Raw genomic sequence first — 23,565 nt, forward strand, 5'->3', positions numbered from 1 at the left:
CATTCAGGGATGGTGAAAATGAACCGCTGACTGCCTGACAATGCTCTAGGCACTGGCAGAAGCTGGAGGGCACAGAGCAAGGCTCACTGGTGAAATATGAATATGCCTCCTTCACCATACAGCACCTGCAAGAATTTCAGTGGTCGATGTGTGTGTGTGGATTAGGCAGATGCATTCCACACGGTGTCACATGTGGAACAGACATAAATACACAAAAGATTTACATGCATGACCCCTCCTACTAGAAGCCTGCCAGCTCGGTCCCAAGGCTTTGTATTCCCCGGAAGGCTTTATACGACTGCATCACTTTGCCTGCAGCTATTGTACCCTGTCTACCCCTCTGGTTAAAACGAAGCAGACTTTAGAAACCACAATGAAAACCCCCAGAGAAAACAAGTTGCCACTCAAAGTGATTTTTTTCCCTCTCACCCTTGATACAGCTCTGTGTTTCACATCCAAAAATAGTTGCGCTGCCACTGTGATCAGAATATGTAGCTGTTGAATGTACTATTCACGGGATGATATTTTTACTGACTTGTCTTTGTATGTTTTCCCATGCATGTGTGCGTGTACATCAGTTGAGCCTGCCGAGCTGACGCTGTCGGGTTCGTTAACAGCAATTGAGGGGCAAGAGTTGAATCTCAACTGCTACGCCACCTCTAGCAATCCCCCCGTCGACATCCGCTGGTGGCTGGGCTACAAGGAGCTCAACAACACTTCTGTTGCTATGGAGGAGGTGGGACTACACGGGACGCAATTTGCACAAAGCTGAAATTCATCCACGCAGTCCTATGACTAGTCAACATCCTGGTCGATTTAAACAGAATACTGAAAAAGGTTATGTTTATATATATATTTTTTTATGAATAGATAGGCAAAAGGCATGGAAGCTAATGTACAAAAACATTTCCTTTCAGTCAAGCTTGCCTTTAGGGTATCAACAAAAAAACTATTAAAATGCCTCCTATTGAATTAAAAGTATCCTCAATATGCAATGTGACCTCATGTGAACCGTTATAGATGAAAGAAAACAGTATGACCATGAGCTGTCTCTGAATAGGCCTGCTGCAGCTTTGCAAATGAATCATCCGATTCCAAAAAGAGTATTCTGCTGCTCTTCTCCTCTTTTGTGTATGCTAATAAGATCAAAGTGAATAAAAGCTGACACAGAAGATGAGTATTATTAAACAAGCTCTTTATTCATCTGGTAGCAGCATTTTCATTTGATCTTACACAAGGCACTCAGTGTGCCGTATGCGAGCTTTAATGCATGCGACACAGTGTGAGGCGAATGAAGACTGACGCTCCTGTCCAGTGTCTTTGTTAGTCTTTCTGACTGTGGCTTTTACAGTAATTACCACAATAATAGCTTTAATAACCAGATGTGCTGCAAAGGCATGACCACTATCAGGCAGGTGCAAAATGACACTTGCCTCAATTTATAACAGTGTGCAAAGCCGGAGAGTCAGATGAATATACTTATTTATCACAGACCATGCACAACATCAGTTATTACAGTGGCTAATTTGCCATCTGTATTCGCCAAGACAAACCAGCGAGGGTTGTTTTTCTCACAGACACCACCCCCACCCCCACCCCCCTCTCACACACACAGACGCTCAAACACATACAACTAAGTAAGGATGCCAGACCAAGACTGTCTGTCCCCCAAAACGAACTGTCATGTGTTCTTTGTGTCTGCAGGGAGACAACGGTGGGATGACAACCATGTCCAACATGACCCACCGGGTCTCCCGGGAGGAGCACGGGCTGAAGCTCACCTGTGAGGCTTTTAACAAGGGAACACATTTCTCCAAAACCCAGAGCGATGAACTCAGTGTCTACTGTAAGTGAGTTTAAGTTTTCTAAGTAAGCGTGGTTTCGTGAATTCCTTTGATATTAGTGTACATAATTGCCACAAGAAATCTCCATGGAGAATAAAACGTTGATTCCAGCATTGTTCTGAAGGGTTAATGAAACTGTACAGTCCAGTAAGCAAAACAATTTTCACAATAGCATGTGTACTTGCAATTGCCTATACACACACACATATATATATATACATACGTTGTTGAGATGGGGCCAATAAATATATATATACACACACACACACACACACACACAAATATATATATATATATGTGTGTGTGTGTGTGTGTGTGTGTGTGTGTGTATGTGTATATGCATATATATATATATATATATATATACATATATATATACATATATATATATATATATATGTGTGTGTGTGTGTATGTATGTATGTGTATATACACATATATATATATATATGTATATACACACACACACACACACACACACACACACACACATACATATATAGATAGATAGATAGATAGATAGATAGATATAGATATACATGCATACATATATATATATACATACGTTGTTGAGATGGGGCCAATAAATATATATATACACACACACACACACACACACACACACACACACAAATATATATATATATATATATATGTGTGTGTGTGTGTGTATGTATGTATGTATCATGGGGTTTTTCTTTTTCTTAATTTTTAACCATTATGAAAACTTGATTTAATTTATTTGAGACAGTGCATGTTAATGAACATACATGTAAAAAAAGAAATTACATGAATGCAAGCATACCAGATTATAGCCAAAGGCTAATTTCCATCTGTTGTCCAAAAAACATATTAAAAATGGACAAATAATTCATAAAAAAGTTCATAATTCATACATAATAAGAACTCCATCACCAGACTCACACATACTTATCATTCTATTCCCAAGTAAAACATTAAAACTATACAACTTATACATGATCACACACTTGATTTGTCCATAACCAATTTTTAACCTGTGCCTTAAACAAGTTGAATGTAGAGCATTCTTTAATGGATTGAGGAAGACTGTTCCACCGATGGCCACCCTGGACAGAGAGGACGTTCTGCCCAAATGCTGTCTGTCTGTGGGGTATAAACAAGTCTCCGCGGGTTGTGGCTCGAGTGGTCCTGTCTAAGCTTTCTTTACGCCTAATGAACTCCTTTAGTGGTGGAGCAAGAGAGTGTAAGACTTTATATATTAAGCACACTCTTTTAAGTTTCACTAAATTATTGAAGTTCAATAATTTATGTTTTTTTAACACATGACAGTGGTGATAGGAAGTCGATTTTTTGTCAAGTAATTTTAAACTTCTTTTATAAATATTTTCAATAATTTTAAGTGTTGTTGGACAAGCAAGTGACCAGGATGTCAAACAATAATCTATATGAGAGATAATCATTGAGTAAAAATACATTTTTGCAACATTCATATTTAAGTTACTACATATATGATTAAAATTTCGATTATTAAATTTAAGTACCTGGGACACTTTATTTATGTGACTCTTAAAGGATAGTGTTGGGTCTAGAATGACCCCAAGATATTTAAATTCTGGAGCTAATTCAAGCTCAACTCCATCCAGAAATATGTTTGATTTCTTCAAATTTAAGGGACGTTTTGAGAAGTACATGCAGACTGTTTTTGAGGTGTTCAACATTAGGCATGAGTCCTCCAGCCAGCTATGCATTAATGCTAAAGCAGCTGTAAGATCTTTTGCCACCTGCTGGACACTATTGGCTTGCGTATATATAACTGTATCATCTGCATACATTTGAGCAAATATATTTGGACAAACTTCAGGTAAGTTATTGATGAAAAGAGAAAACAATAAAGGCACAAGAACGGATCCTTGAGGAACCCCTGTATCACAGTCTAAATATGGAGATTTAACCCCGTCCAACACTACACACTGTTTCCTGTGTGAGAGATATGAGGGAAACCACTGAAAACTTTCGTCCTATTTATCAAAATGCCTTTAATATTAATGTGTCTCTCCACTTACTTGATGTTTTGTTGCACTGAAAATATGATCAGAAGGTTTTTTTCTTGTCTGTGCTGCTTTAGCTGACCTGGTTAGTTAACAAATGGACACACAGATGCAGGTTATTAACAAATGTGAGAAAGAAGCTCTCATTAACAGAACCAAAATCAAATATATGATGAGTTATATTTTGCTTTTTCAAAGAAGCGGATCCCTAATGTTTTTCTATTGATGTGTCAAAGACCAAAATGCTATCAAGCCTGAAAAAAAACATACTTACTTCTTAATATTTTATATGTGGTTGTTAATTAATTTTTGAAAAAAATAAATTAAGTATTCCTTCATTTCCAAATAATACAAGTCAACAAAATTCATTATAAGATAAATCATACCACCCATTTTACATGCAGCAAGAAAACAAGAATATGATTAGGGTCTAATTACACTGGGTAAGTTAATCATAAACATCATCATAAACATATAAAGATATATTAGAGGTTAATATGAAAACCCACATCTTGACTTAATGAAGTTTCATAAATACTCATCAAGCATATGTAACAAACTAAACAGTAAAATATTTAAAGAGATATTTAAATTGCAAGTAAGCTTCCAAAGCCATACCTTATTGGTATATTATTGGTAACAATATGCCAATGGATCCTATAGATATAAAAAATTTACATTGTTTACTGGTTTGAAAAGTGAATCCAATGTTTAATTGCAAAAAGAAGTCAGATGTTAAATAAACTTAGATGGAACATCCTGATGCTCACCTATTACGTCAGTAACAACTTATTATAATACATTTATGGTCTCAATTTCTCATTCCAAGTCTTATTGACATTTTGTTAATAAGATAAGTAAAATATAGGATGAGGCAGTATATGCTTTTGAGTGGGGCTACATTGTCATTGACACGCTGCTACCATATGGGCATGCCGTGTCCTCGGTTTCTCATTTGTGATGTCTAGTTTGAGACAAAATTCTCAAACTAAGGTTTTAAAACAGGACAATGGGTGACAGCGTGGATCTTTTATATACAGTCTGCACAAGGTAATAAACCAAACAAAAAGTAGAGTAGTTACAGTTATACATTAAATGTGTCTTTTTTTTTCTTTTCACTTGAAAAAACAGCCAACACATCCTTGGTATTAAATTAACCATTGCAAAGTACCTACTTACTGGAGGCCAGCCACCACTGACACACTTAAAGAGATTGCTCTGCAGACACTAATATGGAAGCCTAATATGGAAGCCTAATGTGTCTGGGGTTTTCAGGGATGGGCAGTGGACCAATCCACAGTGAGGGAAATGAAGGAGGGACACAATCTTTTGAGTGTCTATAATTAGCAGAAGTCTTTTCATTGCATTTTCTTGTATAATTTAATGTTATATTATTGTGTTTGCAATGATTTGAGGACAACTGTTTGTTTATCCCAGAAGGGGGCTCTTGTCCCTGTAATTTCTGCCAATTGATTCGATAACAGAGTTTGGAGAAAAGCACCAGTGGGGGCCGATGATATTTCAGGAGGTTTACTGCCACCCTGTGCCACCCACAGTTCCAGGAAAAGTCTTTTGCAGAAATTTTTGAACTGATATTTGTATAATTGATATCAACTTCAGCTCTTTTAAAGAGACCAGTCCCTTAATACAATATGAAAAACAGGTCTGCTTAACATATTAAAACCCCCCCAAACGAACTGATCTCAAAAAATTACAATCAACAGACCCCCCTCAAAAAGTCTGGATCAATGCTCCACCTGAAGATGTCCCCTTACGTTCTGGAAGCACGGCCCATCTGGTCTGTTTCGCCACTGGGGGAAATCCGAAAGCAACTTTGGCTTGGTTCAAGGTGAGAATGCACTGTCGTAAGAGCATGCCTGCCTGTATATTTGTGTTGTGGTGTTTGTCGAGCCTAAACACAAAGATCTACAATCTTTCTTTGTGATTTAGAATGGAACGGCAGTGACTGGTGCACTGCAGCAGACCTCGTTTGATATGGGTGTAGCTCAAGAACTGGTTGTGGTCCTGACAGCAAGTGACAACATGGCCAGCTACCGCTGTGACGCCACAAATAAAGCAAAGAAAACCATCTCTGCATACACCAAGCTCAGGGTTCACTGTGAGTAAGACTGGAGCTTTAAGACTTGAACTTTCTCCCAGTCTAACTTAGCTGAGAGAAAAGCATTATATCAGATAAATGAATTTCACAGCAGATTTGATTTGCTGCATTTTATATCCTTCATCTTGAAATAATCAATGAGTCAAAATTTAATTTTCATGTTTACTCTGTGGTTCTCCAGTTACACCAGTAAGTATGAAGATCACAGCCCAACAAGAGGTACTTCGTCAGGGTGAGGCGCTAACCCTGGAGTGCCAGGCTGGAAGCAGCAGTCCGATGGCAAACATCTCCTGGATCTTGGGCCCATTAAGGTTTGCCTAGTCAGTAGGCTAAAGGGGACATAACAGAAAAAGCTTTTATGTAAAATCACATCCCCAATTCACTGTCAGAATGAGTCTGAATGATTGATGTTTATCCTATTAAATGAGGAGAAATGATAACTGTTTGGTGCACTTGAAGTCCTCTATTAATTGGATTTACTGGTTGGGAATTGTGTCGTAGGTTGCAGGGAGTCGAGCAGGAACCAAGGGATGCTGAGTTTGGTGGCATTTCAGTGCACAGTTCTCTGTCTCTGAATCTGACTTCACAGCATCACAACCAGAAGGTCATCTGCCAGGCCTACAGCCATGTTTTGGCAGAGGGGGCCAACACATACTATAAGCTCAATGTGCTTTGTAAGTAGAAGGTGAATTGTTTGCTCACGTCTCTCTCTTTTTTTTCTCATTCTTTCCTGTCATTGACTGAGAGATTTGGGTTGCATCATTCTTAAATGATGCACAATGATGATCATTAATGACGTGGATCAAGAAGTGGTTTGCTGATGTGACTTTGCAGAATGTGTGTTCAATATAATTTTTTTGTTTACTGGAAACCTTTGTTGTGAGTTGTGGGTCTGTTGAGCTCTGTGGCAGTGTGTCCTAATTGTGCATTTGCTTTGCTGCATGGCCATGTTTGTCTTTGATGCCATTTCACAGGCAGCAGCCAGCCACTGTTTCAAAGCTTGGTGCTGTGTATGAGCATGAAGGAATGTCACTGTGTGTTTGTGCAGAGCTGCCGTTGGACAACAGTACTGTCACTCGTTGTTTTAATGCCTGTCCCTCTTCCTCCTGTGCTGCCTTACTCCCCCGTCCTCTAAGTGTGTGAAGTTAGTAAGATCCGGAATTATTGGTGGGATGTCGACTTTCTACTTGTTTGACTCTCATTAGTGTCTCTTCGTGCTTTCACGTCCAACATGTTTTGTGTGTCTTTGTGCTCACTCTTGGTGGTTCTGTGGCACTGACTTTATATCCTTGCCACTGATCTATTTGCTTAGTATGAATCCAATTCACTGTAGCTGTATTTTATTTTTTTGTGCTGCTTGTCTGTCAGACCCACCAGAATTCAGCCCAGACCAGCCAACAGAGGTGCAGGTGCTCGAGGATGACATGGCACTCGTCCCACTGCTGGTCTCAGCTAACCCAGAGGAGGTCTCCTGCATTTGGCTGCACCGCAGGGAGAAGCTGGTCAAAGGTGATCTAGGGTTGTGTGATGGCTCTATAAACCAGGTCCTAGTTGAGCTGAGCCAGCAAGTAAGCACTCAGCTCTGCCATTCAGGGTCTGAATAAAACATGGCAGGTTAGCCAGCATGGGACCCTGCCAAATGTGATTCTCATTACTGCTCTAATGTATGCAGTCTAAATGAGGATTGCTGTCTCCCTGAATACAACACAACAGTTCTAAACCTGGCTTCTCCTCCAGGCCGGTGTCACCGGGGCCCTGCTGCACCCACTCTCTTTTTCTGTTAACTCTGTTAGCTCCATTATACAACAGCACTATAAAATGACTGTATCTTAAATGCAGAAATCCACCTATTACATTTTAAGCGCTGTGGAACAGAAGGTGTCTCTCTCTCACAGTCTATTGTTGGCTTGATGTGAGAATCTGGCCAGGCCAATCAATAATGCAGAATTAGACGTCACTTAGAGACCAGTGGCCAGAGGACATTCAGTTGATGAGCATGTAATGAATACTTAATTTACCATTGCTTTTTACGTCTGTGTGTGCGTGTGTCTGTGTGTGTTTTGGTAGAGGAAGATTACCGCTATCACTGGTTAGATGACCACTCACTGGAGATCAGGAATGTGTCAAGGAACGATGCCGGAGTTTACACCGTCAAGTGTGAAAACGATGAAGGCGCAAACGAAATCTCCATCACGCTGGACGTTCAGTGTAAGACCCTGCACGCAGGAAATGGACAAGCTCGTGTGAATCTTTAGATTTGCACACACTTTCTGATGTTGTTCTGTTGCTCCTGTACCTTTTGAAAGGGAGCAAACATTTTATAGAAGTTAATGAAAGTGCCCCAAGAAGCCAACTACAATGGCAAAAGAGATTTTTAAAAAATGATTGAGATGGTTAACTCTTTATTGAATAGGTTTCCTTCTTTAAATAGAGAACGAGCAGAATTTCTCTTGCAAATAACTGCCTGTTTTGTACATTGAATTTGAATCGGAACAGTATGACTGCTTTTGAACTTGACAGTGCGCATCCACACATGCTGACAACAACTCTGACTTCTAGTTCCTCCCCGCCAAACGTACCTCATTCATTAGACCTCCATGCAAGGCCATCCACCTCCACTGCTGCCCCAGGCCCAGCCTCAAGCTCTAGGCCCTCTGCCCCGATACTGATGATTTAATAATAGGAATGTGGAAAATGTAGGTCTGCCTGATTCACTAAAGCCCATGGTACATGCCTAATGGATTCTGCCATCTTGATCTGACTGGGCTTGACAGTTGTAGATATTCATTATGTATGGAGAATTGTAGTAGCTTTTATGTGTGGCGGTGTAACCCACTTAACGGTGTCGTTCTTGGTTAGGAGACCAACATGGGTGGATTCCACAAACCCAGAGGTCTGTGTCTTGCTAGCGTTTCCCATCACTGTTCCTCGAGAGTGAACATAGGTTTAGACAAGTAGGCACTAATGGCTTTATTGTTGCAAGTACATGGCACCCATGGGATGTATGAAAAGCTTGTGAGGCAGAGGCGAACAAAGAAAAGAAGTGGAGTCATGCAGTGAGGAAGAAGATATACCGTATATGTAGAATGAAGATATATTGTATATGTATAAAAATGGCAAACTGGAGGGTCACCAGGTTACCCTACTTCTCTTGTTTGTTTCATCACTATCACACCTTCATAGGTCACATGACCAGATGTCTGTTACAGACACATCTATAGGAAAAACAGATGCTCTTACTGTGTTTCTTCCTTTCTCTTTTTTGTTTTACTTATTTAGTTATTGTATTTGCTTAACTCATGTCCATATTTGATTTATTTTTATTTTTTTGTGTCCCCTTTTCCCTTTAGCCAGTCACTTCCCTATTTATATGTTAGCGAGACTGCCTTTGTGCTCTTTATTGTCTCACTGCCAATGAGTTTTTATTGTTTTTTGTGTGTGCATGACCTTTACCTGTTTCTGACTTGTTGACAGAGCTTGTTTTAAGTAAGTGTGCTTCATTAGTATTTTTGGATTTTTTTTTTTGTTGTTTTTTCCTTTCTGCTGCTTTTCTCTTGTTTTATTTTTTTTGACTAATGACCATACAGAGAATGAACTCAAGCCTGATAGTTAAGTACTGGAGTTCAGACTTTGCCTGGTCTCCTCTGCGACCCCTGTGTTTTCAATTCTCGGTCTTGGTTATCACCTAAAGAAATTAATGACATTGTATCCAAAGCACAGTGGCCAATTATAATGGGTTTATGAATATTTTCAAAGGCAAACTGGTGTAAGAGTAATTACAGCAATGCAGCAAGCCTGTTTAATGGTTTGCCAAATGATTTGTCCCTGGTTGACATTGCTCCTGCCGTAACCTTATCCCTTTTTGTCTTACCCTCAGATGCTCCAAGTGTCAAAGCAGAGAAAGAGCCGGTGTTCGTGAACCTGGGGGAAACAGCAGATCTGATATGTGTGGCAGATGCGAACCCGATTATAGCTGCCATGTTCTCTTGGAAATGGCTGGTGAGAGCCACATATATAAAAAAAAACGTACACAGAAGCAGTCATCCCCTAAATGACCTTCCTTTTATCTGGCTTCCTTTCTATTATTTCTTGTGGTCTTGCCATTTTTTTACTGGCCTTTGCAAATGCCCAGATGCACCATATTTCACTGGCTCTAACTATCCTTCCACCCCACCTCTTCCTGCTCCATGCTCAGCCCAAATCCAGAAAAATAGCTTTCATTACTGCTGCGTGACTAAAGGGCACATTCGTCAATGTGGCGTGGTCTCTGTATCTACCGATGCCGACCAGTCTTAACCCACCCCCTGGCAGTCGTGTGTGCGTGTCACTTTCAACCTGCATGGCCCCTCCTTCTCTCTTTTCCTGTGGCTCTCTAGCCTTTGGCATTATTCTTCTCTGTTCTCAGAGCTTGTTCCATTGAGTGCCCTTCCCATCCAGACCCCAGGCCCTGATGGTTTCCGGCTCAGCTCTTCCTCACAATCTACCTGTCTAGCTCTCATCCATCTAGACAGGTAGGGGAGGCAGATGTGTGCTGAGGGATAGCGGCTGTCGTCTTCTTATCCTGCCTCACTCTATCTTTGACAGGGAGAGGAGGAGGTGGAGATGGGCGAGGAAACCCAGGAAGACAAATCAGGCCTTCTGACCATCTATAATGTGACTCGGGCTCACGCTGGTAGTTACGAGTGCCTAGCCAATAATGGCATAGAACCCCCTGCCAGTGCACATATACGATTGGTTGTGCAATGTGAGTTTTGTATTCGGTTTTCACTGTGAGAAGGCGACAAAACATTTCCATTTCCTCGCTGTGTGGTATCTGCAAGAATAATCTTCTATGCCCATCTTGTCATATATAGTTAAACCAGAGCTTCGTAAAGGTCCCCAATGGAGAAAGGTAGCAAGCAGAGGGGATGGCACTAGCACAGCTGAAATTGTGTGCCAGGCAGAGGGTGTTCCTCGTGTCGACTTCTCTTGGGAAAAAAGTGGTGTACTCATGGATTTTGAAAATCCCAGGTTGGAGAATTGAATATGTTAATTGTTTATGCTTGTGCTAAATTTGTACAATAAAAATAACTTCAAGTCAAATATTATATGCTACACTATTTTGCAATTTCTTCATATGTCATTGCTAAATCCAGATTTAGTGCTTTTGATATTTTTTACCTGTTCAACACTTTTTTGTGTCAAGCTGAGTAACATTAAAATGCAAAATGTGCTTCTGTATGCTAAGGATTTGTCTTTCTCTATTGTGTTTCTCTGGTTGTGTTTGTGTGCGTACGTTCGTGCTACAGGTATGAGGAGGTGATAGTGAGGGAAGGCTCCTTTCACACCAGCACAGTTCGAGTGGTAAACGTGAGCGCAGTTTTGGACTACGCTGTCTTTAGCTGCACTGCACGCAACTCACTTGGGGAAGACAAGCTAGACATCCAGCTCATCAGCACAAGTACTGAATCGCTATTTTTGTTTCATGTGTGTGTGCGCGCATGTGTGTGTGTAAGCCTATCTCTGTAGAGAGTTATAAGACTGAATCTTAAATGTAAGTGTACTATGTATAGTTTCCCCACTTTTAAAGAAATTAACAGTCTGTAATTTTTATTGTAGTTTAATTTTAATGCAGTGAAATCCAGAAAAAAAACATACATTACAAAAAAAGTTAGAAATTGATTTGTATGCCAGTGAGATATGTATTTGATCCCTGAGCAAAACATGGCTAGGTACTTGGTGGAGAAACCCTTACTGCCAAGCACTGCAATGATATGTTTATTGTATTTGATCACTAGGTTTGAACACACCTCAGGAGGGATTTGGGGCCGGTCTTCTTTACAGAAAATCTCTAAATCCTTTAGGTTTCTTGGCTGCTGCATGGCAACTCAAAGTTTCAGTTCCCCAGATTTTCTTTCCATCTTCAGTCCACAGGAACCTCAATGCGATGGAGTTATCCTGGATCCTTAGGGGAAAAACAGCACTAAAGCAAAAGTTTCAACCTCTGTGGTTGACTGTAGGGATGCTGTTCTTTGGGTCGTAGTAAGCATAATAAGTGTGTTACCAATGGTGTTCTTGGTGATTGTGGACCCAACTGCCTTCAGATCTGACTTAGAGCAGCTGATGGTCATTTTGTAAATTTTTCCATTTCCAAATAATCATACCAACAGTTGTGAGCTTCTTCCTGATGGTCTTGTTGGCCAGTTAAGCTTTTTGAAGCTCTGTAATCTTTGACAGGTCTTCGGTCTTCCTCATGGTGGTGAAGAGGTTGGTCTGTAAAGAATTGATTCTGTGGACAGGTGTGTTTTATACACATAACAAGACTGTTCATTTCTTTGTAAATAAGCATCATGCTAGTTATTCTTCTGCTGTTTTTATTCTCTTTTTGCCCCCTAGTGGACACATCTCATACGCACTGCTGCTTTAACTCAATGGCAAATGATCAAAGTCAGTGGTTATGGCTCAACATGTAGGGATTATTCATATCATATACTTGGCAGTGGAGGGCTATTTTTTCCTTTATTTCTAATTTGGCAGCGTTTCACAATGACTGAGTCTGAGTGCCGCCTTGTCCAAAGTCTATCAGCCGTTTTCAGCAAAATTACAATAGTCTGGGGGAGGCACTAGACATCTAGACTTCTGTAAAGTGAAGAGAGTTGTTGCTCCTGAGAGCCAGCACTTTAAGTAAACTTATTCCACTGCTTTATCTCTACCTTATCATTTAGCCCATAGCACTACTTTACTTCTTCCTCAGATAATGCTGCAGTGATATGCTTTAGTCTGCCAGCATGCTTAGAGGTTTCTACCTTCAAGCTACCAGTGTATCTGTGCACTACCACTATTATCGACACAGTCCAGCTTTGAGCAAAAGCCTACAGCCACAGTTGGACACATTTAATGTTTACTATAAAAACCATAAAATACAATCCAATATTGTTTTTTCCCCAGTCACTTTCTTTTTTTCTTTTTTTTTACAGCTGTGAATATTCATAATTTATCTGACGCAGTGATAATACATTTTATATGCTTCCTTATCATTGTAGAGCCTGAGAGGAGGAGAGCTTTTTTTCCTCTTGTAGCATGGTGCGATTTGGATTTGAAGGAGACGAGATCCAAATAAGGCTGACCTCTCTGCCCTGGAATCTTATGAGCAAAGCTGATAGCGGGAATTATTTACTTTGCAAACTGGGCTGAAGCCCGGAGCCATAGACGAGCAGAGCATCCTTCTTATGTTGCTACGCTACTATCTCTCCTCCTTTTCCCCTCCACTATCTCTCCCTCTGCCCCCCAAAAAACCAACCTCCTTTTTTTTTCTTTTTTCTACGCTCCAAATGCCAAATAATCCACTTTTGCTTTACTACCCTGACTGAAGTTATGCCCTGTGTCAGACTGAAGACCTGGATTGCTTACACTGACCTTTGTTCACAATACTGATAATAATCAAGAGGCTTCATCCTTCACTGCAGAACTTTTTTGGATAAAATGGACAAATCAGCTAGTTTATGCTGAGAGAGACCAGCTAAAGCTAAATCCCATGTTTACTCATCGCTTATACAACAAAGGGCAAGCAAGAGCAAATGAGGAGTGATGCAAAACTGCTGCTGTCGGGAAATATGAGGGTTTTTTAAGCCTTTTCACTAAACTTTGACAAAGAATAAACTGTTGGAAAAAATAAATAAGCTTTTAAAGCTCTCCGACAAATTTTAACCACAATGATCATCTCTCTTCTGGTTTATTTACCGTCATTGGTTGTTCCCAGTTTTCTTGATTAAACATTCCAGACTAATATACCTGGAGTGATGTGTCATGAGGGCACAGCATGAAATTAAACTGCAAAAAAATAAAGCGAGCATTTTGTTCTGAGGTAAACAGTTATACACAGTATGGGTGCAGTATATCAGACAAAATGATTTTGTTCCTAACACAGCTGTATGACAAATGGGGAAAGTGAGAGTACCCCAAAGTGATTTTTCTTTCTATTTTCCTTCTGTCAAAAAATAAATAAATAATGGAAATGAAATAAAAAATAAAAAAATAAAAAAAAAACATCAGCTCTGAACTCATATTTATCATTTTGTCTGTTTTTTAACAGCTCCATTAAAAAGAAGGCGGCACCAGTCTAATCCACAGTAGCTCTTCATGCCTGCGAATGGAATCACTCGACTATATAATGGCACACATCTCAGTTTCTTAGCACCTAAAGCCTTTTCAAACAGCCCCCTGTTGAGTGACGGTGTTCAGCTCTCACACAAAAATTGAGCGCACGCTTGCTTCTTCTTCCTTCTTTCTTTGTTTTTCTTCTTTTTTTATTTTTCTGCTTTTTCTTTTACCCTCAGATCACCCAGATCCCCCTTCATCGTTTCGCCAAGTCAGTGTTGGCCATGACTCTGTCACTCTTGAATGGATACCCGGCTTCAATGGTGGTTTGCAACAGAGATTCCGCATCAGGTGAAAGAGCCAAGAAACAATGTCAGATGAACAAGGGTGGGGGGGTTTTTCTGAGTCTCAAAGAATTGTACTTGACTAACTGTTTTGGTTGACAGGTACTGTTGGGATCAGTCTGTCAGTTTCCTGTATGTGGATGTCTTCCCTCCCAGTGAGACAACCTTTACTGTTACTGGTCTGCAGCCTGTTACCACTTACAACTTCTCTGTCAATGCCCTTAATGCAATAGGAGAGAGCGATTATGCTGACAACAATGCAGTACTGACCATCACCACTAAGGGTCAGTTTGGAGTAACCCCCCTTTAGGGTTGAACAGCACAAGCACCTGATTGTCTGAGATCTAATTAACAAATGAGCATTTGCGGTCCTATTTTTTTTTTTGTCTGTAGAGAGACCAGAGTCAGATGAGGACCCATCAGATATAGACTCAACCTCACAGGGTAAGTCTTTTACACGGCAGCTACCTTCATTTGGCTAAATCATGTTAATATATGCACCTCCAATGCTTTTAATGTTTGCTGTAAAAGTGTGGTTGTCATGGCACCCACCCATACTTTTTCCCCTCTGCTAGTTTTTAATCAATAAAGACAATTGAGTGAGTGGTCGGGCCTGTCTCAGTCAGTTTTTATCTTTGCAAATTTCCATATTACTTCCTCTGCACCGAGATAATATTTCTAATGTTTTGCAAACTAGGTGGAAGTGGACTGCCAGTCTATTTGACTGTGGTGTTGACAGCAGTATTAGGAGGCCTGCTGGTGTTTAATTTGATTGGTTGCTTCTTTGGACTAAGGTGGAAAAAGAGGCAAGGTCAGACAGGTAAACATAATTATATTCCCATCAGTGGATGTTAAAGTGTTTCTTCCATGGCGCTCTGTCATCGCATTGTTCTGATTCCTCACATACCTCCAAAGCAATATCACTGAGCCGCGATACAACTGTCAGCTTAGCCTCTCGCTCTCGCCTCATCTCTTTATGTGCCTTTTTTTTTTCTATTTGTCGACCCTGTCTCTTCTCCTCTTCCTCACTACATGGGCCTCCACCCTCCCCGCCACATTAATCCTTCAAAGCTGTCACCCCTGTGTTTCATATATATCTGTTATCTCATTTGCTATCTTTATGTCCGTCCTCTATCGCTTTTATTGTCTCTTCCCATTTCTTCTTCACTCTAACTGTCAAGGTCTCTCCTTCAAGATTTTTTTTTCTCACCTGCCTTTTGGTTTTCACATAGATTTTCTTTTTCTTTTTCTTTTTTTTACAGCCTACTCGTCATTTATTCACTCTCACTCTCATCTTTTACATTTCTCTGATTATCTTGGCTTCTCTTTTGTATCCCCAGCAGCGGGAAGCAGGGACAGTGTGTTGGATGGAAAGAAGAAAGAAGATGAGGGGTAAGTTCAGGCACTGTCATAAGAAGTAATAAAAATACCAACCAAATCCACTCAAGTAAGTCTGAGCCCTCATCCACCTGCTCATCCGTGGACAAAAAACTCCCCAGAAAACAGCCAGGCAGGCAAAAACAACAAGTCTCTCAATATCCCGTTTATATTAGTGTCAATAAACCCGCACCGCAACCCTGCAACAAATGGATACACATGCCACATAATGTATTGTTATTAAGAAGTTAATATATGCAGGAAACAAGCTGCTGTGCGTGGTGAATGCTTTGTAACTCTGAATTCACACTGGGGACTAATTACTACAAGTTGCGGGGAAATAAATCGTGGGCTGGCAGATGACAAAGTGTGATTCCACCGTGCAGGTCAAGTCAATCAACTGCGGGAAACTCCAACAAGTACGAGAGCAGAGAGATGATCAACACGGCAGCCCAGCGCACGCTGCTCGTTGACTCTGGATCAGAAGCGGACAGCAACGTGTACGAGAACTATGCGGAGGTGGGAACCAGAGAGAGGAGGCAAAGAGCAGAAAGTGAATAGGGCAATTGAAAAATATGCAAAGACACAAAGAAGGTTGCGTAAACAGATGAAGGAAGGAAAGAGGTTATGCACAGGGTGAGGAATACTGGCAGGAGAGGAAGTGGAGAATTCAGCCATAACATGGGAAATTGATAGATAAGCTAATGAAACCTTTAGCAGTGCAGAGAGATGGAACAGAGATCGATACATCACAATTAGCATTCAAAATACTTATCGATCTTGGAGAAATTATCATTTTGTACTTTAAAAAGGCCAACGGGGATTTGAACCTTGGAGAAAACAGTTTAATGTAGTAAAAAGAAAACATAACACTGCTGTCAGAACAGGATGGATCTGCAAACACCTTACACTGATTTGCCTATAAACATATTTAACATATAATGATAACTAGTTTTGAATAGAAGGTTTGGTGTGATTGGGCCAGATTTTCAGCCAGTTTGCAACATTTTTAAGGTAAAAAAAAACTGTCTCTGTTAGTGTGGGGATGCCAGAGACTTCTCCATTTGATAAAAGGGATTACATACCCTTTGTCTTCACTTCCCATGTTTTCCTAAACAGGCAGGAATCCATGATGGGAATCTTCAAAATGTGTTGCGAGGTTATTTCTAGACAAAAGTGGTGACAGAAATAGGTTGAATCATTTCTTTAAAAAAATTCACAGTAACCTCCATCCCTCCATTGATGAGAAACATCTGGAATTGCTATTAAAGGGAAGTTACCGAAGGTCATGGCTGATGAGCTGATCCTATCGCTTCTGTCTCATATTCTGCAGGAATGTTCCCATTATTATTATCCCACTGGTGTCTACACGCCACATCTCAGCCCCCACCCTGAGGAAACACGTGGACTTGGTAAGACGCAAACGTGGCTCAGAGCAGTCAGGCCAGTAAACACCTCACATCCTAAATATCATGCTACATTTAGAATCTATATCTGTCCTTATTAACCATACAGAGAATATTTTTGCCATTAGCACTTGTTCTAATGCAGCACATTTACAGTATTTCCCGATTGTGTTTTCGCCATGCATTCTATGTGCTCTACAAGATGTCATCCGTCGCCCCGTCAACTCCCACGGCCATTTGTATGAAGATGTGAGGGATGTGGGTATGTACCAGGACACAGCGGCTCCCTCTCTTCCTCCCCCTTCAGTTGTGTTTGAACACAAACTGAGTCAACAAAGGAACGAATGGAGATTGCCAACCCACCCTCAGGTGTGTAAATAAAACACCTTTTTATAAAATATCTTTGATTTGAACATTATTTACTTGCGATAAAACCGTAAAACACACAATACATGTGTCACCAAACATACATCTAACGTGTCTCTGCAGGGTGCTGAGAGAACGAGGCAGTTCATGGCTGTTCACCAACCGCAGAGAGATTCTGATCTTCCCTTTGAGCTACGAGGAGAGTTAGTTTAGTAGTCGAACAAATTCTATACGGTACGGCTTGTGAGTCAACCGTATCCATTCAATAGAGTATTGTAAAACAGATATTCACCATTGTGTGTTTTTCTATTATCATCATTCTCTTTGAATTGTATCTCACCAGTCACCTTGAATGAAAAGGCAAAAACCGAGATGTGGCATAACGCAAAATTTCAATTTTCAAGTGTTTTGACCTTTTTTTTTGTATATTCTGATCATTTGAAATTTTCCTCAAAAGATTGGTTTGACCTAATGTACTGACTGTTGTAAAAGGCTGAACAAGCTTAAAGGAAGCTGGAAGAAAGGGAATGAATAGGTTGAGGGGGGGAAAGTACAAGAGCCTCAAGACCCACATGCAATCAAGGATGTCAAACCGATGCTATTGTACAAGCTTTTTCTATTAATAAAATTCTTCATCTCCTTTTTGAGCTTGTTTTCTTCCCTCCCTGAAATCATGGTCTATTCTCCTCTTCCACTCTTGCCCCTTTCACCTTTGCCCTGCTTCTTGGAGCCAAGTGCTGGTCACTACTCACGCTCCCCTCCCCCCCATCCGTCGCTTTGGCCTGCAGGTAGACATGAGTCAGTGAGACATAAAAATGGACTGACACGGCTGTGCGCTGGGGCAGAAGCAGCACAGACTGACGGTGCCACCCAGGCAGACATCATCCTTTTGACCCATCCTACATCGACATTTTCCAACATGTATCCAGATGAGAACAGTGTGCCATCCCTCCCTTGTCTCCTACAAAGAGTTTTAGATCTCACAGTTAGTCTGTGGGAATCCCTACAATGGGATTGTAGTGAGGGGTATTTAGCACAGTTATGTCTTCGGGAGGTAAAGCCATATCTAGGGCCAGGCTCTAATCCTGTTTTCTCTGGGATTGAAGTTCAGCTCACAGCATCAGAGAGAGCGAGAGAGGGAGAAACCATGCAGGGAATTTGTCTTGCAGAGTCGCGGCGAGTGGGCAGTCAGGGAGCGATAGAGAGAGCAGAAGACAGGGTTAAGCTAAGCTGCTGCTGTGGCCACTGCTCCAAAATTCTTCTCTAGTTCAGAGAAAAGCAGTTCGCCGAAGGCTTTCACTCCACAGCCCATGCAATAGTTTTAATCTTTGTAGATCTTTTTCAAAACCCAAATTGCATTACACCAGACATTAAAAAAAAAAAAACCAAAACAATAATGATGTTGACAATGAATTCTGATCAAATTTGTGAGATTTGATCGTAAAGGCAATTTAGAAAGAAAAAAAACCCCTCTGCAAACATGCAAGTCTCTCTGTGAGACTGTCCTTACATTGTAAAGCATAGCAGTGCTTTTAGCTAAATTCTTACATCAGCTTTCTTTAACTCTTTTATCAGAGTGGAGTCACAGTGCAGATGCTAATATTCAGCAGATGCAGTGTTTACTTCACTGTTTTAGTTTAACATGTTAGGAAGCTAATATTTGGTAATTGGCACCTTTTCAGATGCCTTTCATAGTATTGAGTAATGCGTTTTGACCCATTCACAGTGCTTGGCCAATTAAGTGCTATTGTTATCAACTGAGCCGTGCTGCTGGCTCAACGAAATAACATACAGATAACTTTATATTAAAGCGTTATATGAAAAGTAATACTAGTAGCACTATTTTAAGAAGACGTTTAATAACTTGTGTGTCTATCTTTCTGCAAGTGCTTTCGGAACTAATCACTCATCAGCTTAATGTACTCATATTGGCATGCTGGCCTGACAACAGCATGGCTACATGAGTTGTTTTTCCTGCAGTGCAATTACAGGGTACTCTTTATTTATAGTAGTGCATGTAAGCTGTGAGGAGAACAGAAACTCTTCAAATTTTCAATAGATCTTTTAGGTTCCACTGCCATGCAATATGCACAAGTAGTGACTGGGTTTTCTCACATGTCTATACAAATCCGTTATGCACACACCCTTCCAGCTTCCTCTTTCCCCTCCAAGTACGTTTCATCACATCAGCGTCACATAACTCTCTGCTACAGTCCAAAAATCATGGTTAGAAAGAATATGGTAAATATGGTAATTTGCTATCTTTTTTTTATTAACATCATGTGGTCTGCTCTTACTACCAAGTGCAAATTATTATTTTAGCAGAAATATTGACTTATATGAGGCTGGTACAATCCAAAATTTTGTCAAACCCACATATTTCTGTCTCCTCAGTGGGACGTGTGTGCCAGGAGATAAAACTAAATGTTTTACTATGATTCCTCAGTCAGGCATGCTATTCTCCATCATGAAGTGTTTGTCTCATTACTGAACAATTGTTCAAGTTCCTGTCTGACTGCAGTTTTGTGCCAAAGCCTGTTCATAATGTATCGTTTTAGCTCAGGCAGGAACGGTAATCTGCTCAAATGAAGGCTTGACGGCTCAATATTGTATGTCAGCATCTATTTTTCCTCATTGGCCTCGTGAACATTTGTGATGTGTTGTTTTCAGAGGATTCTCAAGAGAGCTCGAAAAGGCAGGCTGTATGAGAGCACAATTAAGTCAAAAGAGGGGGGAAAAAAATAAGCGACTAATTACCTCATTGGTTTGGTTTAACATCTTCCTTACCACTCTCAGGTAAGTGTTTGGGGAGGGAAAAAAGGTAAGATTTAATAATTCCTCTTTATTGCTTTACCTGGTTGTGCTGCCAGCTGGGAGCAAACTCAAATTTAACTGTAATTTCTGCAAACTCTGTCAATGCTCTCATTATTCAGAAATCAAATCAAGAAATCAAATCAAAGCAACCACAGGTTTAACAAATTAGAACATGATTTCACTGGCAGCTATCATGACTCACTTTGTGGCCCTGCTCTCGTGTTGTTAGGAAGAAGGATGTAATTTGCCCCAACATGTGAATGAAAGACTACAACTGACTAAACAGAATATTAGATAATGGAATAATACTAGCAGGTAGAAAGACAATGAATTGTTAATGTTGACAAGGTGGGAACCAAAAGCCTGCGACCTGTAATGTATATACAGTATGGTAGAACTAGGTCAGTTGGGTTTTTTTATTATTCAATCTTTTTTGTGTGTGTTATTATTCTTAAATGACTGCACCGTTATAGCCAGTCTCTTCACTTAACAATGAGTGTGATCTGCATTTAGCTGATGGTAACATTTCAGTTTCCCTTAAAATCTAGGTCTATGTCTTATTTGTGTGGAAGATTTCTGGGATAAATAAAGACAATGATAAGCATTATTATTATTTCAGTGTCAGAGTCTGATATGAAATGTTTTAGGAACTTTATACTATTTTACATTTTCACATCCTGAAATCCCAGAATACAGTATCCATTTGACAGAGCCTTCTATGTTGCTATGTTTAAACAAAAATATTGTCTCATTGTAGACTTTAGCAAATGAATACAGTAAACCTCTTCAAGGCTACTTCCCTAATAGCAGTAGCCTCTTTCGGCAGAATAACAGGGTTTGCCAGTTTTACAAACTGTCCCTGAATGCCTGACAGGCACTTCAAGGTGTTTATTTGCTCTTTAGATCAGACACAGATGGATTACCTGTGGGAAAATCAAGTCCAATGCATTAAACAGAATTTGTTGCTTTCTCAGTGGCTGATACCACGTGACATGCTTCCTGGATTTTTTATTTATTTATGTATTTATTTTGAGTCTGTGCCTCTATAATGGCTAAGGGTGGGCCTTCATAGTAGTAGACAGAAGGTTTAAATGACCAGTGATTTCTCATCATGTACTCGGCTTCCATTTATTCCCAAGTTAACCCTTAAACACTCTTCTGGTCAAATTTGAACAGTTTTGACATTTGACAGCAGCAAAAATGTCCTAAATGTCATTCTTTTATCATGAAATTTGACACACAAGCACACAAAGATGAAAATATTTAAAACATTTTCTTTGGGTGCTATTAAAGTCTGAGGCTGCACAGAGTCAAATTTGAGGGTTTCAGATCCACCAGTGTGGGTCAAATCAAATAAAATGAAATTGGTGCTTTTAGGGAATTACAAAATAGAGAAGCTGTATCTCCCTTACATGTCTGTGTGTAATTTTTTCTGGGACAGTGGTGACAGAGTTCAAGGGGGAACTTGACACTGTCACGAGAGCTGTCTGTGTTCCTACCACACCTGCCCAGGTTCCCACAGACACAGGCACCTGCTGGTCTTTGAAGGATCATGGGAGAATCTTGAAAGAGTAAAACAACACAGGAGCGATGATGTGTGGTGCACAAAAAGAGCAGGAGTCATACGGAGGTCAATTTACTCTACTAAGTGAGATTTAATCTAATCTAATTGAGATTAAACTAACTCGTATGAAAATGTATATCAAAAGGAGGGTTGGGTGGGGATGGGATTAGGGAGGGGGTGGGGTCATAAGATTATAGATAGCATCTGTGCTGCCATTTCAGTGAGTGTGGGAAAGTCCCACATGCAAGGCTTTCTACCACTGGTTCCAAAGCACAGACTACTGCTTGGCTAGCAGTTAGTGTTTGTGAACAAACATGAACAACTACAACTGTGGAAATCCGCTAGCAACCAAAGCAATTACGAATTACTAAGTTTTGATGCAGCAATCAGTTTCACCCAGCAAGAGTCAGGAAGGAGTGACGTAGTTATGAAATACACATTTTTTCCATTTGAGCGTGTTTAGTATGGCGGACAAATCTTGAGCAATGTGTGCATGTCATCAGGTTAGAAACCTCAAAAGACAATTGTGAGAGAGTTCTTGGCTTGAGTCATACTTCGAAGGCATGAAAATGTCAGCTGTATGTAAGGTTTAAGCAACAAAAAGTGGATAACCCGAGTGTGTCATCTTCTGTTGTTCCAGGGTCCAGTTGTGACACTCACTTGAACATTCTTGAGCATTTCACATCATCTCTGCCCAGCCCTATATTCACCATGCTGCAATGCATTTTGCATTCTTAAATGGCATTCAGGTTTTCTGCGATTAGGCTCTTCTGATCTGCCAGCCATTAATCCATCATCAATAAGCCTAACTTCTGCATCCTGGGAGCACCCCAGTTTTGGAGGAGCTCTGACTCAGTCATCTAGCCATCAAGTTGGCCCATTTTTCCTTGCTTACATCAGTTTCAAGAGCACTGTAATGATTCACCTGTCAGTGGTTGATTAGTGTAAATATTAACACTTCTTACAAAAAAAAAAAAAACATTTCACATTAAAATGTGAAAAGCTGTTCAAAATGCATCACCAGCACTCTGCACAAAGACTCTCCTCTGCAAGTCTCCTTGAATTGCAGGCTTTGTCTGCTGTAACAGTGTAGGTTTGTGCTTCTCAGTTCGGTAAAGCTCTTAGGTCACAATCACAACCTCCATTTCTTCAGCCTTGAAGCAATAAAGCACGACAGACAAAAAGCTGTAATTCAAGAGTTTGGCAATTCCAATTCCTTAAAACTTCAGTACATCACGATAAATACGAAGGAAGCGGCTTTCTGTAGTGATATGTTCTGGGGTATGAGTATGAACGTTGATTATAATCAGTGCGGTAATAAGTCTTTAAACTACTATGTATAAATAACTCTTACAAAACATAAAAAAAACTGTACACAGGACAGCTTTTCTATATGCTTTAAAATATAGGGTTAAAATTCAAAGCGAATAATACACATTGCCGGCCACTGGCCTTTATTTTGTTGTAATCTCATTGCGTTCAGGGACTGATAATTAATACAGCATGCAATGCATTTTTAAGTGAATGTAAACATGCCTGCAATCCCTTAATACAAGGTCACGTTTGTTTGGTTTTTTGCAAGCCAGCGTCAGATGAGAGATGGAGAGAAAACAGGAAATAAATGT

General features: G+C 40.2%; 1 protein-coding gene across 1 annotated transcript in view; it reads left to right on the top strand.

The window, feature by feature from the left end:
- Window positions 1-18,181, top strand: part of nphs1 (NPHS1 adhesion molecule, nephrin) — a 39,747-nt gene extending 21,566 nt beyond the window's left edge. Inside the window, exons 9-29 of the mRNA XM_063487263.1 lie at window positions 579-736; window positions 1,705-1,846; window positions 5,599-5,723; window positions 5,825-5,993; window positions 6,175-6,304; window positions 6,495-6,667; window positions 7,362-7,502; window positions 8,061-8,201; window positions 9,871-9,992; window positions 10,578-10,737; window positions 10,847-11,003; window positions 11,282-11,433; window positions 14,309-14,420; window positions 14,516-14,697; window positions 14,807-14,857; window positions 15,111-15,233; window positions 15,754-15,805; window positions 16,177-16,309; window positions 17,124-17,202; window positions 17,399-17,565; window positions 17,686-18,181. Of these exons, the coding sequence (XP_063343333.1) occupies window positions 579-736; window positions 1,705-1,846; window positions 5,599-5,723; window positions 5,825-5,993; window positions 6,175-6,304; window positions 6,495-6,667; window positions 7,362-7,502; window positions 8,061-8,201; window positions 9,871-9,992; window positions 10,578-10,737; window positions 10,847-11,003; window positions 11,282-11,433; window positions 14,309-14,420; window positions 14,516-14,697; window positions 14,807-14,857; window positions 15,111-15,233; window positions 15,754-15,805; window positions 16,177-16,309; window positions 17,124-17,202; window positions 17,399-17,565; window positions 17,686-17,775 (2,759 nt within the window). The 3' untranslated portion in view covers window positions 17,776-18,181. The remainder of the gene's footprint in view (window positions 1-578; window positions 737-1,704; window positions 1,847-5,598; window positions 5,724-5,824; window positions 5,994-6,174; window positions 6,305-6,494; window positions 6,668-7,361; window positions 7,503-8,060; window positions 8,202-9,870; window positions 9,993-10,577; window positions 10,738-10,846; window positions 11,004-11,281; window positions 11,434-14,308; window positions 14,421-14,515; window positions 14,698-14,806; window positions 14,858-15,110; window positions 15,234-15,753; window positions 15,806-16,176; window positions 16,310-17,123; window positions 17,203-17,398; window positions 17,566-17,685) is intronic.
- Window positions 18,182-23,565: the final 5,384 nt, after the last annotated feature.

The sequence above is a fragment of the Pelmatolapia mariae genome, linkage group LG10_11, assembly GCF_036321145.2.
Source record: "Pelmatolapia mariae isolate MD_Pm_ZW linkage group LG10_11, Pm_UMD_F_2, whole genome shotgun sequence".
Classification (NCBI taxonomy): Eukaryota; Metazoa; Chordata; class Actinopteri; order Cichliformes; family Cichlidae; genus Pelmatolapia; species Pelmatolapia mariae.